General features: G+C 37.2%; 1 protein-coding gene across 2 annotated transcripts in view; it reads right to left on the bottom strand.

Annotated features, from left to right (window-relative positions):
- PRKD3 (protein kinase D3) overlaps positions 1-15833 on the bottom strand; it is a 39566-nt gene that overhangs the window by 8028 nt on the left and 15705 nt on the right. For both annotated transcript variants that reach the window (XM_068676405.1, XM_068676406.1), the window contains exons 7-13: positions 13323-13400; positions 11409-11592; positions 9671-9794; positions 6862-6939; positions 4920-5196; positions 2098-2150; positions 1647-1719 (exon numbers count right to left, since the gene is read on the bottom strand). In XM_068676405.1, the coding sequence (XP_068532506.1) occupies positions 1647-1719; positions 2098-2150; positions 4920-5196; positions 6862-6939; positions 9671-9794; positions 11409-11592; positions 13323-13400 (867 nt within the window). The remainder of the gene's footprint in view (positions 1-1646; positions 1720-2097; positions 2151-4919; positions 5197-6861; positions 6940-9670; positions 9795-11408; positions 11593-13322; positions 13401-15833) is intronic.

The raw sequence follows: 15833 nt of genomic DNA, 5'->3' as shown, positions 1-15833 counted from the left end.
TTCTTTTCCTGATGTCAAACTATCCCACGTTTCAGGGGAAGTTTAACATCAGTTAGAAACTGCCTAGAATTTCTCCCCCCCACACCCCTGTAAGTCTCCATTTTTCAGACCTTTCAAAATGTGCTTAAATAGAAAAAGCAGAGGGAAACTATTCTCACAGGAAGAAACACCAGTTGGATGCTAGCTAATTTTTTGACTTACAGTTTGTAAAAGAGCAATGTTTGTCCAGAAGAGGATGGGGTGAGGGGGAAAACAACAAAGGAAGCAACTTAATGTTACCCTTGTATTGCTTTCAATAACAGATTTTGTTATTACTATTTCACTAATTGTATAAAGGTGGGGAGAAGACAATGCAAAGTTACCAGATACAGTCTCCCCAAACAGCAGCAACAATTAAGCACTGTGGAGAGCCAGAAAAAAATATAAGATTATATTCCCTTGTTCTTTCAGCTTGTGATTGTATCTTAAGAAACTGAGTGTGCATGTCCTATATGTTTTGAGACATCATTAAGTGAAAAAGATTGAATATGATAAAAGCTTTTTATATAAGTATTTACGTATGTCATTTCATTGAATTGTGAAAAATACCAAGCTGAGGTTTATCTAAAATGAAGTTTAGGAAGTATATATGGAGGTAAAAGGAAAACATTAAACTACTGTCTGCATTTATGTACATTCTTTTCATAAGAAAAGAAGCATAATTCAATTCACAATATGCTTTACGAAATCCAAGCTGGGGCGCAGGGGGAACATGGCCTCTCAAGAATGATGTAAACTAGACCCTCAAATTGTATTTCCATCAAACAGTACTAAAGTAATAGAAAAAAAGTATTTAACTACCATATTGGCTCACAGAAAAATCACAGCCACAATATTTCCTGACTAGAAAGACAACATGATAGAAACAGAAAGGTTCCCACTGTTAAATCATTAGTTGTCCTTTTTTATTCCTTTACAGATTTAGTGTTGAGAAAACCACAAACCGTAGAGAGGCAATATATGGTATTTATAAAAAAAAAGAAAACGAAAAAGAAATAGAGTTCACACAACATATTTCTTATATTTCTTCTCGTCAAGCTTATACACTGTAAACACATTATATGTTGCAATGGAATGTTTTAAATAAAAAAGTGATAAAACTACATAAAGTCTAAAGCTGAGAACTCTTGACAAAGAATCCCTCTATTTTTTCCTGCTGACAAAAATTTGTATAAAATTGTCTGCATAAAGTACTGTGAAAAGCACAAACTAAAACATGTTTTTCTAATTGCTTTCCTCGACTTTTCTCAGATATCTACAAAAATACCAGGTATACTCAACAGCCTCTTGAAATACATGACTTCTTACACAGTATAATACAGTCCACATGGGCTAAATTCAGACTAGAGATTGCTTTGTTTTTAAATGTGGTCAAAACACAAAAATCCCAAACTGTTTTTTTTTTTATTTAGAGTTTTCTAAAAACTCCATCAAAAAGTAAGAAATACTATAAATAAAACCTCAAAGACTTAACCACAGTAACCCAAAAAAAACTTCTAACAAGCTAAGCTTCACCTAGACATTCTAGATACAGCTAGGCAATTATGAAAATCATAAGCAGTCACTCTATCTCAAATAAATGCATAATGGAATCTAATATAATTTACCTCCATATACTATACCAAACTGACCGGAACCCAGCACTTCATCAGCAAATATTTGGTACACAGAGCTGATATCCTAAGGCATGAAAAGAAAAAATCACAAGTTATCAGGCATAATCAAAGCACTCACGAGCATATTACTTAGTACAGGCTAAGCTGTTCTTAAGTTTTACAATAAATTACGTAAAGGGTACCATCATTACCCCAAATAGAGTGGGGAAAAAAGCAGAAACTTTCCTGGAGTGGTTTCACTTAACCACATCTTATACAGGGACATATATTACAACCACCCAGCTGTGCTAGGTAAGTGGATTACTTCCCATTAGGTATCTAATGCAGACTTCTGTAGCTGCAGTACCCTGGGGTGTTGCTTCCTCCTTCAGATAGTATTATCAATTACTTTAAAATACCCAGGTAAATGAACACCGTTATTATTACAATGCATATGACTCACCACATTCTCCTGGACCTGGCAATTTGAAACAGAGATGCTTAGGGATAACTCTTCTGTAATAAAAAAGATATAACAAAATAAGGAAAGTTAGGCTTTTGATAGTGAGAAGGAAAAAAAAAAAAAAGACCTTTATTGACTTCTAACCCAGTCACAGTGAAACGGTTTTTTTACTGATGTTTTGCAAAAACATCATACTTGGAAACTCAAATTTCACACATTGATTGGATGAACAACCCTGGGAGTTTAGCTGGGATTAACTGTTCATTTCTGTCATATCAATGATTATAAAAACAGTATGAGTGTGTACAAAATACAGAGCTGGAGAATCGAAAGCAACAGTGATGTGGCAATCGCATCAGAATTCAATGAACTACTAAGAATTCTGGTAGTAATTTAAAAAAATATAAGAGGACCAAGTAGATCCTCTGTAGTCAAATGAATGTGGTTACAGATTTTCTGTAGCTTTAAGAACTGATGTATAAGAAAAGGAAATAAATCAAGCAAAGCAAGTAACAGAAGACTTGATAATTTAGGAAAACAGTAAAACCCACAATGTAAGCAAAGTATTTCATGGATAAACTACAGAAGCCTTTCAATCCTGGGAATTTCAGAGCACATCTTGAAAGTATACCTTGCAAATAAAAGCAACAGAAAAAGATGTATAATTTATTTTCAGCCTACAGCTGATGTTGACAAAATTTTCATTCCAGGAGTAACATTAGGATGCACAGACAAGAAGAGACGCATGAAGGCAGAAAGAATCTTTTTCCTTTGACTTCAAGATACAGGTCAAGCATTTCAGAAAATGGACACCTACTACTCATAATGCTAATTTTCAAAAAAAAAAAAAACAACACTACTTCATATATGAGGTGAATACAGAGTACACTACAGATTTACTAGCACTTTGAAAAGAATCTTTATCACCCTAAGAAGAGCTTTGTGTTTTAGAACCGGTTTCAGAGAACAAAGAAAATGTACCTGATTTTTGTCACCTGTACCTTACCTCAAAGAAGGAATTTACAGACTTAAGAGAGCAACAAATAGTAGTTCTCAAAGGCACTCTAAACACTGCATCTGAACTACCAATTGGAACTACAGCTCTGCATATGTCTAGTGATTACTGCCCTCTATTTGAAGATCACAGAATCACAGAATTTCTAGGATGGTCAAGTCCGTATTGTAACGACAACACAGAGCACAAGGGAAAACAAAGAAACAAAAAAACACAAAGGCATACTAAAAAGTGACTAAGGGCAAATTGCAGCAAAGTTGAAACAAGTCAACTATTAAAAAAAAAATTAAGATACGCTTTTTGAAACTGTTTAAGGGAACACACTGAACCCTTCTCCACAAATGGCTACAGAACACAAAATACCTTCTTCCTCACATTAGGTACAGATTAACTTACTCCAAGCTAGTTTTTTTGAAATGTCCAAATTGCACACGAGTAAGGACTGAAATGCTGATATCTCTGAAGAAAACAGTAATGCTAGAATTCAGCATGTAATTTATACCATGTAATAGCTTACTGAACTGTTCCTCTGCCTTTAATCTGTCTGCTCCCTTTTCAGCTCAGAAACGTCCTAAAAAGAAACATCCTATCCCAAACACCAGGTAAAGGGTCAGAAAGGATTCTTTCTAATGGGTCAGACTGGAAGAGTATCCTCATTACTAATTGCTTGCTGGCTAGAACATGGTATAAATTGACTATCTTGTGCCTCATGGACGTTTTGACACTACAAATTGCAACTGTGTTTGCAAGACTCTCATCAACAGTAAGCTTTAGGTTTTAAAAAACAGGTATGTATGTGTTTGAAAGTAATATTTCCCTATCAGAAGTGGCATATCACTTAAGTTCATGGCCTGTTTAAGACACCTTCTTGCAAATGTTTCTTCACAATAATTAAATAGAAATACCAGGACTACCATTTCATAGTTTACCACTGCAGACCATGATTTTCAAAAAGTGCCTTTACCTATGATTAGCATTTACATGAACTGAACTGTTGCTGATGCAGAATAATGAGATACCAGAGAGAGGAAAACTAATGTCACGATTTCCAGAAAAAAAATATACATCACCAAAAGAAGATTAAGGAATAGGTGGAAGATGAAAGGAAACTAATGAACGAAAGCATAAATGCCTGTACAGAACGTGCATGGATGTTGTTGCACGGAACAAGGAGATGTCTGAAGAGAAAGAGCACAGTGTGTGCTTCATAGAGCCTTGATAATGAATATGATCCTGCGCCAGAGAAAAAGGGTAGCAGGAGCACAATATGAAGATTTTTTTTTTTTTAAAAACTACTACCCGCAGTTCAACATAAGTTCTTTCAATCATTTGCAGTTATCACAGTTCAGCACTAACTCCTTTCCTTCTCCTTAGCTACAGACATTCTGCGATTTTATTTTCTAAACATAGGTGACAATATCAAATAGCATCCAATTTATGCATATATATCATCTAAAATAAATATACATATGGAAGTTTATGTTAGAAATATCTAAACTATAGCCCCTTTTTACAACCAACAACAACGTGTGAGCTCTCAATGCTCCTGTGATAAAGGTTTTATAATGTGCATTCATAGGGGAAATCCGATTCTTAACTACTACTTCCTGCTACAACAGGTAAGAGATTTGCCCATATACCCTCCGCAAACTTGAGTGTCACTTCTTAGAAACTGGTGGAAGATTATGGACCCAATTCAGCAGAGAATAGACAAAAATACTCCATTCTTCGTAAGAACTTTTCTGAAAAGGAATCTGTAATTTACAGCTTCAGAATATGAGTAATAGCGCCTTGTCTGCCTGCTTACTGTGATCTTTTCCTTGTCCTGCTGCAGTGCAAACGCTAGCTTGAGGAGTGACTGGCATCAAAGCCTGACGAATGGCTTTCTCCCAGCCCTGAGCTACGTCAAGTCCAACTCCGGTGGCAGCAAGAACAGGACTGTGATGACTGCTGCCATTGTTTTCGCCAACAAAGTACACCATCGTGTCAGTGATGATCTCAAAACAGTATGGATTGCTGCCCTGCACCACGTTTGAAAAATCTCGAGGCTGAGTCACCTGGAGAATTTCTGAAAGTGGAATCTCCTGAAGAAAAATATTAAAGATGAAAAAAAATGAAAATGCATATAATACTCAAATACACTGATGTTCAGAACTTAAAAGTGTTTGCAGACAAATCAAAGCACATGCATGAAAATACCAAAACAAACAAAAAAAAAAACAAACAAACAAGCTTTGTAACTGATGTCAAACTGTGGACAACCATCACCCTCCCACAGCTTTCTAAATTCCTGTATACATGCCAGAAAGACTGTCAGCCCCACCACAGTGCCTTCCATACCATCACCATTCTCTTTATAACCTGCATTTATATTCAGCACGACACACTCCACACCAGCATACGAGCGATGCGCAGCTATGGAGTGACTATTTCCCTCCCCCTATAGTTTATACAGCTTAGCTAGAGAAGAACATGACAGGGAAAAAAGTGAAACAAGACAACATTAGGAGGAGGATGTGGTTATGTAAGCTAGCCAAAAATCACTGCTTCATGTATCTGAATTATTTTTGGTAAAGATTCTCTTTCGTATAGATCTTAACTTCTTTCAGCTCCTCTACCTTGCCAGCTTAAGATCGTGGTACGAAGCAGTACAGAGAACAGATCTGAAGGAAAAAAAGGTTGTAAGTTGACACTAGTTGGAGAAGGACATTCCACATGTATGGGAAGGTGTACAGGTGCACATCACTTGCAAGAGTAGCGAACAAGCAGGTGAACACCAGGCTGGCATTATGGGGTTAAAAGACAGCAGCTGATTCAGATGAAGAGCAAATAAACACAGAGGTAACAACTGGATTTTCTAACAGCAAAGACAAATAACCTAATATTTAAGCAGTAAAAAAGGGGCTCAAAGGGGCAAGTAAAAGGACTCAAAGCAGTGACAGGACGGAGCAACAAGCAAGGAACATATTTTACCAGCTGTGTTTTGAACGCACAGGGCAATACAAGTATCAGGGAGGTCTGAGAAGAAGAGACTGCAGTGGTCAAGATAGGGATGAAAAGGATCTGGGCAAGTTTAGCTGGGCGTACAGAGAAAAGGCTTGATCTTAGAGATGTTATAAGGGAAGAAGCTGCAAGATTTGGACCCCACCTAAAGGTGTAAGACGAGAAAGGGAAAAATCCTGTTTATACATTTCAAGGCATTTTCTGAACATTCCACCACTGAACACATTAATATATTAGCAATATAGCATATTCATTGCTAAGCTTCATTTATGCCAGGCTGCACAGTAAATTTTCCTCTAAATCTTACTTGTAACTTTCAGTTGTACAGTTGGGAATTTCATTTTGGGAACCAGAAAATAAAATATTTAAGCATGCAAACTTTCCCACACTTCTTACAGAATGCAAAAATCCTAGCCTTTAAGTAGACACACAGCCAAACACATCGCCTAGGAATTGCGAAGAAAGCTCAATATGCAAGGCAATTCAGGAGAACAGAACATGTAAAACATCAGAAGAGATATGCTCGAGGATTAAAACAGGAGCTGCAAGCAGCTTCAGAAAGTTAGTCTTGGTTCTTCCCACTTACGAGCTTTGGCCAAATTTTGACCTGTCACAGTTTTGATTAAAAAAAGATATACGGAAAATTGAGGTAATACTTAGTATATTATTGATTGGGACATATTTCAAGTCCATAAAGCACCTGGAGTAAATCAAGTGCGACACAGTTATTACTCATCATTAAGTACCTTGTAATATTTTGTTCCAGATTCATTTTGAAACAGTGTGAGGCATTTGCTGTCCAGTCTCCAGTAATGTCTTTTTCTCTAGAAAATGCACAGTACAAAAAAGAATAAATCACTGACAGGACTTTATTTATCCAATTATTTAAATTAGAAATGCTTTAAACAACTATGATAATCAAGTAAAGTTAATCTACAGTTGCATCTTAGGCTAGACACATGAAAAATACTTTGGAAATGCAGTTTTTTTATGATTATTTCTTAAAACTCAAGAAGAGGCTCGCAGAAATATTTCCACAAACCAGAAAAAAATATAACTTACCTTACTCTGACAGTGGTGACAACAATTGTTACCTCCTACAGCAATCACCTACCTACACAAGTTTCACTCCAGGCATATGTACTCACAAAACCTGAATTATTTTCATTCAGTAACAATTATGGGAGCCATGCTTTCTCCTTCCATGCCCTCACAAGATCTCATGTATTTAAGGACTGAGCAAGCCTAGTAAGTCCTTAATCATTTTGTCAACACAAAATTCTAGAAGGTCAGAAGTGCACAGTGGCAAGAAAGACAAATTAGAAGACTCAGGTGGACAAAATATCTTGGGGGAAAAAAATAAAACAAAAATCAAGACAGACTAAAATAGCCATTTTTCAGAAGTCTCCACCAACAAGAAGTACCTTCTCCACAAAAAAAGCAATATGCTTGATGCACATAACTGTCCAATAATCTTAAGCGCAGGAACATTCCTCAAAATAGAAAAGCATGTGAAAGCTAACATAGCCATATGGATCCAACTTACTTTGCTTGCACCATGTTCATATAGTTAAAAACATTATTTTCTGGAAGAAAAATCAAAGACCCCTAGCTCTGGCCTACGTTTACAACATTTAGAAACTTAATACCTTCATTAAAACCAAATGCAGAGCTTAAGTCATGGTGAAGCTAGGACCACCTGTAGGAGTTCAGCCAAGAAAGCTTGGACATGAAGAGACCTAACAGAATTCCAAGCCAGCACTGAATAGAAGCTGGGTGAAAGGATAAGGGTAAACCCATCCTTTTGACATACATGTATATGTGGTGGTTTTTTTGAAACGTAAGTCAGGGAAGACCTGTGGAGAAGAGTGTTTATGGAACAGGATGGTAAGTACTTGGGGATTCGATATATGCTTATACTGCATACTGAGAAAGGCAGGGCTCTGAGCAAGGAAAACAAGAATAGAGCTGATGATGTGGAAACTTCTCCTTATGAAGTGTAAAATACATTGTTACCAAGGGTCAGCAAGTATAGGGATATTGCTGGTAAAACAAACATCTTTGGAATTGATGGAAAGCTAAAATCATATCAGGAATAAGGAATAGGCTAACAGTGCTGAGAGCAGAGTGATCAATTAATATATCTGATGTTGTAATGCTTAATACAAAAGCTTCCTCCCATTAGAAAGCTCTCTCAAATCTTGCCTGGCTGAAGGTACCTAGCTCTGGAACAGAATACTCTGTTTCATTTATACCACCTTTTTGGTAGCTATCATCTAGGTGGCAGCCAAACTGACAAATAAAAATTATCAAACTAAGGTAAGGTGTACAATCTGATCATTGAATCCACGGAAAAAATGTACTGACTGTACTGAAAGATTAAATCAGATCTGAATATCACGTCTACCCTGAACACTGCTAAAGCTACTCATCTTCTGTCTACCACCTGGTCCTTATTTCATAGCCAGCTGACTGGAGTGCTTATTAAGGAGGCTGGGCTGAAATATGGTAGATATTTACTTTGATTTGTGATAAATACACCTGGTTATTAGAAAACTGTGCTTTCAGGAGTTGGTTTGCAAGGCAGCTTTCGACAGACCACTTGTGGTGGTCTGTCTAGTTGACAACCAAAACAAGTAAAAATACTGCAGTAACCTGAGCTGACTAGTATCACACCCTTAAGCTTGACTGCAACATAACTGAAATAAACCTTGCCTCTCTAAATTCCTGAAGTCTCCTTCTATCAGACTCCTGCAAGGAGACAAAGAATACCATGCTGCTTTTCATGAACAGTTTCAATGTGACAAACTGGGTGTCATAAGCTCTGGAAACTTCTCGACTTCGTATTTTTCTTTCATCTACTGAGATGAATAAATTCACTCTCTCCCATCAGACAGCCAGCTATCCTTCCTTATTTTCCTCATTAATATACAAAAACAAGGAACTTGCCTAAGAAGGTTTAAGAGATCATTACTGGTAGCACTGCAAACCAACATAGTCCTTGTGGAAGATGCTTGCATACCTAAGGACATGCAGCCAAGCCACAGATCTTTATTCCACTGACATGAAGAGAAATAGCAGGCTGGGGGAGGAAATGGTGTTCAGTAATACTTCTAAATAGAATTAATGCTAGAGGAATGAAGGGCTTCCATATCTACATATTACATTTACTCAATACCTTGATAATTAGAATATGGTTAACTGTTTAAGTACTCATCATTTTATAACAATTTTCACCTTTTCATGTAATTGAAAAAACTTCCAAACAGAAAGAAGATGTAAGGAAACAAATTATTCCAGTTTTGGGAAAGCTGAAATCTTAAAGATGCTATTCATTTGAGACAGTTCAGAGATGCTTCTCTTTCTAAAATGAAAAGTACTGAATCACCCCACGAAGGATTGTGAATGAACTACAGGTGCACCAGAATTCTTTCTAATGAACACAATTGCTAAATTATGTCAGATGATACCGTAAATCAGCACATCTAGATAAATAAAATACACTGGTTTAGAGAAATAATTTAAGTTAATATAAGAAGAATCAAAGTCACTGACCAGATTGTCTCTACTAGTATAGTGGACCATCCATCCTTCCTTCACCATTGTACTGCTCTTCCTCTTTGTATGCTTGATGGACTGTACAACTCTCATGAGAGGAATATTATTGCTTGTTGAGGGACTAAAAAGATAGAACAGTTAATATTTAAATTAAAATACAACAGTATTGCAATTATAACAGTACTCGAACTATTGGCTAAATGTATAAAACAGGCACCTTCTCTTCCCAACTTTATCCCACTGATAGATGAAATTGATAAGAAATCTGGGCTCCCACTAGCTGTCCAAATGCAAGTATTGCAGTACTTAAGTAGCAATACAGAAAGACAAAAAGAAGCACAGTGGAATAGGGATAACCACAGAAATCATCCTCTCAAAACAATTAACTGGCCACTTGATTCTTAGCCCAACATGAAAATGATTAACATCAGCATTGTTATTACTTTCTCTTGCCTATATCAACTATATTATTATTTCATGATATTACACTAATAAAGTACACTTTCTCTTTATGAAAACAAACAGAAGTGCATTAATTCAAATCATACTAGAAAGTTTTATCAATGTTCATTGATATTAACTTTCCTGCAGGCAAGTATATGACAGCCTAACATGTTGAGAGTCATTAAACAACAGGTGTTGATAGCATTCAGGGTAGAATATACCACCACATTGCCTGCTTAGCACCACAGCTCCTACATGTGGTGCTAGCAGAATGCTTTGCAATCACAGAAAATCATATGACAAATTCCAAACCAAAACATAAGAATGCTTTAAGATGCCACGCAGTTATACAGTAGAAGTGGCTGCCACAAGATGCTGAACATGCTGAAAATTTAAATTGCTTCAGATGCAGTTAGAATTACATGGAAAAATCCTACCTAGAGGTGGAACACACAAAAAAAGATGCTACTTCCAACTCAGGAAGTCCTTGAGCTATAAATCACTGAAAACTGGAAAGGTATTGTTATATGTGCTTCCTGTTCTTATACTCTTCCTTAAATATTTGCTATGAGACACTGGGCTAAAATCACCCTTGTTTGGCCTACTACAACTGCTCTTCAGTTTTTAAGAATGACTTAAAAAAAATCAGGATAACACTATTCAGAACAAGAAGTTTCCCAGTGACATGGTAGAATTCACATCACTGGAGGTTTTCAAAATGCGACTGGATAGGGTGCTAGATAATCTTATCTAGGTTCTTTTTCCCCCAAAAAAAAACATATAAAAGGTTGGACCTGATGATTTTTCAAGGTGCCTCCCAACCTGAGCTGTTCTATGATTTTATGAGAATACAGAAAGTAAAGAGGCCAAACCTCATCAAAGGAACTACCACTGGTAGTGTTCACGGGCAGACTGGACAGGGCTTTGAGCAACCCGATCTGGGGAAGATGTCTCTAGACCCCCCCTAGGCTGAAGTCATGAAGATCTTAATCATGTCTTAGCCTTAAAATATGACTTAGCCTAAAGCATTTTACCATGCTTTAATAATCTGGCTTATTTCTTGAATAGCAGTCATAGCATGGTACTTTCTCAGTCAGAAAAGACTACATTATTTCAATTTATTTATTTTTCAGATTTACTTGGGACAGGATAACTTTACAAAGCAGTTTCAAGTAAAAAAGACAAACATTAAGCAGTACAACTAGACTACTCAGAAATGTTTTATTCAAAGTTTTACTTCAAATATTGAGAAAAGTGCATCCAGAGCACTGAAATCCACTTTATGACTTACCTGATGGTTTTGACAGCTTCCTCATCTTTGTCTGCATCAAGGTCAGATGGATCCATAAAGAAGATTTTGTCCTCTGGAGGAGAGGGCTCCTCGGTGTCATCAAGACCCCGGCTACCATCACTGTTCATTTCACTGCTATCAACCTCCATTGGCATGTCCAAATCCTGGCCTGGGCTAGCAGGTTCTAGAAGCAACACAGGATTCAGATATTATTTCAAATATACAATTGAAAAAAATCATCTTCTCCAGTTCCCATTTATGCAAGTAAACATAATATTGCAATATGAATATACAAAATCCTCAAGTTTTTGCTAAATGATACAGAATATCCCAACAAATGTTGTCAATTTGCTTTTGCTTAATACGAGGGCAAGAGAAAGCCAACCAAAACAGCAGCCATATTGAAAGGGTTTTAGTGAAAATCTTAATGCGTACATCCACATCTCACTAAGTAACTCTGTTCCACAAGCTACTGGTACAAAGTGACCTCTTGATGGCTAGAGACGATCCAGGCAACTAATGCCTATGCAGATCAAATTCTTCATCAACAGAAACTCAACTCTACTCTTGCTGCCCTTGCAGCCCATAACAACAAAAGAAAGAAAAGAGGGTGCTGTGGTACTGTAGAAGAGAAAAGCAGAACAGGTCTTATTCACATCTGACTCTTTGCTGGCACTTTAAAATTACCTGAAGTTCTACAACTTGCACAGTTGAAAACTAAGAATAAAAAGATATAAACACTTTCATCCACAGCCCTCTGTTGTTCTTGTTTGTGTCTGTGTTTTTTTTTTTTTGTTGTTATTTTTTGTTTGTTCTTTTTCTGAGAGCCCCATTTAACAATAGAAAAAAAAATAAAAAATTACCCAGACTTTAGTCCACAAGAGAAAAAATTGTCTGAAACTGTAGTTCCCAAATCACATACCCTAACACCTTAGCACCACAAGGGTGTTGAAAACAGGCTGCTGCAACAAGTTCAACATAATAGTTCACGGCCACCAGTCTCAAGACCCAGGCAAGAGCCTTGAAGCTGGAAAAGGCAAACACGACGGGATATGCTGTGCAATTACAGCGGACCCAATGACACACAGGGCTGCTGCATAAGCCTCTGAATCAGGCTCTGCAATTCGGTGTGATCTGCTGGATATTACCAGTTTTATTCCCCCGAAAAATTACAAGTCCCAAGATTTTGGGCAGCACAATCACAGAATGGCTGAGATTGTGAGAGACCTCTGGAGCTCATCTATTCCAACCTTTCTGCTCAAGAAGGGTCATCAGGACCATGTCTACATAGCTTTTGAAGAAGAAAAGGAAATCAACAAAATTTCTGTCTCACTGGGCTCTCTCCAGTATGTTAATGTCTCTCCTATGAGGAGAGGCTGAGAGAGCTGGGCCTGTTCACTGTGGAGAAAGGGAGGCTCGGGGGATCTCATCAATGTACAGGAATCCCTGAAGGGAGGGTGCAAAGGTCAGAGTCAGGCTCCTTTTGGTGGTGCCCAGAGACAGGACAAAAGGCAACAGGCACACAAAAAATGGAACACAGGAGGCTCTATATGAACATCAGGGAACCCTTTTTTTTTTTTTTTTTTTTTTACTGTGCAGGTGACTGAGCACTGGCACAGTCTGCAATGAACAGTTTCCAGTGAACGAGATGATTAACAATAACTGTTAGTTTTTGCACATTAAGAAGATTTCTCAATTTTTCATTTTCTATGAACAATCACAATCAAGCAAAGCATACTATACTTGCCAAGACTGATTAAGTAAAATCAAAGCCACCAAAATAAGTTTTACAGTCAGTCTTTTAATTGTCAACAAACTCAGGTGAAAAAAAATGGGAAAGTAAAATAAAAACATGCAAAAATATTCAAAAACGAGGGCGTCAAAAGCTGAAATGTTAAATGTTTCTCATCTTACCTCCATTGAAAGTCACCTCTCCAAGACAGTCTTTAGGCACTTTAGATGCACAACGTTTGTGACAATTGAATCTGCAATCTAAAATAGAAGATAAATAAGCTCAAGATACCAGGATTTTACTCCTCTTCAAGCAGACACTAACATACAATCGCGACTTCCTTCACAAGCTTCAGTCCAGATGCACATAACAGAAGACAGTACTGATGAGATCACTTCCAGAATTTATGATCTTGTCCTGATGTCTCATGATTTGTCCAACCACTGTTTATTATGTCAGCACTTCCCTTCCCAGTACAAAAGATTTTACTTCTATAGCTTTCCCTCTAGTTATTTTTTTTCCATTATGATGTAATTTTCCCCATCCTCTCATCTGTTCCACACCCTTTTTTTCCATTGCTACTTGTTTTAAACGTCTCATCTCTATCATGTTTCCCCACCTGCTGCTTAAGACTTGCAGCCACCATAGCCCCTAGGATCACACTCCTGTACCACGGAGCAGGTATGCTTTGCAGTAAATCCCAAAGTTCAGTTCCCCTATCATTCAGGCTACAGATTTGGCCAGACATCAATGAAGTTCCATATATGCCTGACCAAATCTCCTTGGACACGTGGCTGACAGAATACTGCACATCCAGATCTGGCCTGATGTGGAGATGGAATATAACTTGGATGTGTGCCATTTCTGCATTTGAGGTATCAGATGCTGCCTTCTCAATAGTCCAGCACCCGTTAGTAGCATTACAGGAATTTCCTTTACTAGCAGCATCACTGTAATTTTCAACTGTGTATCCATATCATGAATTTTAAAGCTCCCTAGCGTCCCCACAGCTGTTTTTAAAGCAATAATTTAGCCCATTTCTGCTATCCGGAGAAAGTTCATCATGCTTTCCCTGTAAGTCCAAATAAGAAAGACATTATTCCTGGTTTAGTAGCTGAGTAGCCAAACCCTGGGGCCAGCTGCAACCTGGTTTAGCTTCTGAGTGCCTAAGAGGAAGAATTCTAGAAGACTAATAAATTGTCCTTTCTGTAGCAATGTTAACAGTCCATATTATTGAATACCATTACTTCGCCAGTCTGAAGGAGGCTGGAAGAAATGGAGAAATTTCAGATCCTCCCAGGAAACTAGAAAAACTAACTTATTAGGATTGACTTACTCTTGATGTCCAGAAAAATTTTTCAGTGCTGCAGTGCAACTCTAGTCTAGTAAACAGCCACAATCCCTAACATGCTTTTAGCCTACGGCACTAGCACAGTCCCAAACAGTTCCCAGACCTAGTTCATAAATTAGAGCATCCCATGACATTGTTCCCAACAAGCCATCCACACGCAGCCACTCAGGGTTGGGAGGCTAAGATAACTTGGGCGTGAGTAAAGACCATTTTGTCCTAGTTGACCTCAGTGTCCAGGAATGTTCCTGGGCACATTTAATTTAATATAAATATAGCATTAGCATCCCAAAGATCATCTCACAGTCTAGAGTACAAGCCTCGATGAATTTAAGAAATGCAGGGCTCTCAGAGACACTCAAGAGAACATGCGACTGCTGCAAGACCCCAGACTTTGGGAATCTGAGCAAGGAAGTCAGTGGGAAACATTAAGAATCTGAATGACAAAGCAGTATAAAAATATTTTGATTGACATCAGTTACCAATATATTAAAAATACATATAGGATACAACTGCATAAATTAATGCCTATTAATATACTTATTTCTGTTCTCTAAGTTTAATACTTTTCTAGCCTCGTTTTCTATATATTAACAGTTTTCTGTCCAGTGTCATTCACTTTACTGAAAATGAAGTGCTAAGCCCAGTTTTACATAGCTTTATATACAATCACAAAAACTGTGTATGGTCACTGGCATTTAAAAGTTAAAATTGCAAAACATCTTTTACAGGCTTCATTATGACACATGTCTAAGAGATACAGCAATTGAAAAATCAAACAGTTGGGGATGCATACTTCAAGTAGACTACAAGACCTGCAAATTAATAAAAACAAAAACAGAAATAAAACTACTCTTTCACATACAAAACAGCAGTATATTTAGTCAACAGAAAGATACCACAGCTAAAGCTTACAGTTTTCGCTCTAGAGTGACCTCTTTCAATATGTTAGCCTCTGGTACTCACATTTGACAAACTCATATGAGAAATTAAAAGTCCTTCCCATATTAATATTTTGGATTCTTCACTACAGTTTTCTTTCCAGCAACAAAGCTAACATATCTGTACAATCCAGTAATGAAGTGCCACAAGGAAATGCCTTAATTATGTCCTGGGAATTTCATGGAAGAGTCTAAGAGCTGAAGCCATGCATCTTAACGTATGCTAAATAAAAAATATACAACTGATGGAATCTAAGCTACTTCAGGAAAGGTACCTGATCTTTATTAAATTTTCCAAAATGTAATAATCATTACCCTGTATTAGAACAACATAGGGAAAAGTCTTTATTGATGAGTCTAGAAGACAGACATTTATCAAAGAAAAGGATCTCCTGTTTTTATTA

Source organism: Anas acuta, chromosome 3, assembly GCF_963932015.1.
Source record: "Anas acuta chromosome 3, bAnaAcu1.1, whole genome shotgun sequence".
Classification (NCBI taxonomy): domain Eukaryota; kingdom Metazoa; phylum Chordata; class Aves; order Anseriformes; family Anatidae; genus Anas; species Anas acuta.
This window is presented reverse-complemented; position numbering and strand designations above follow the sequence as displayed.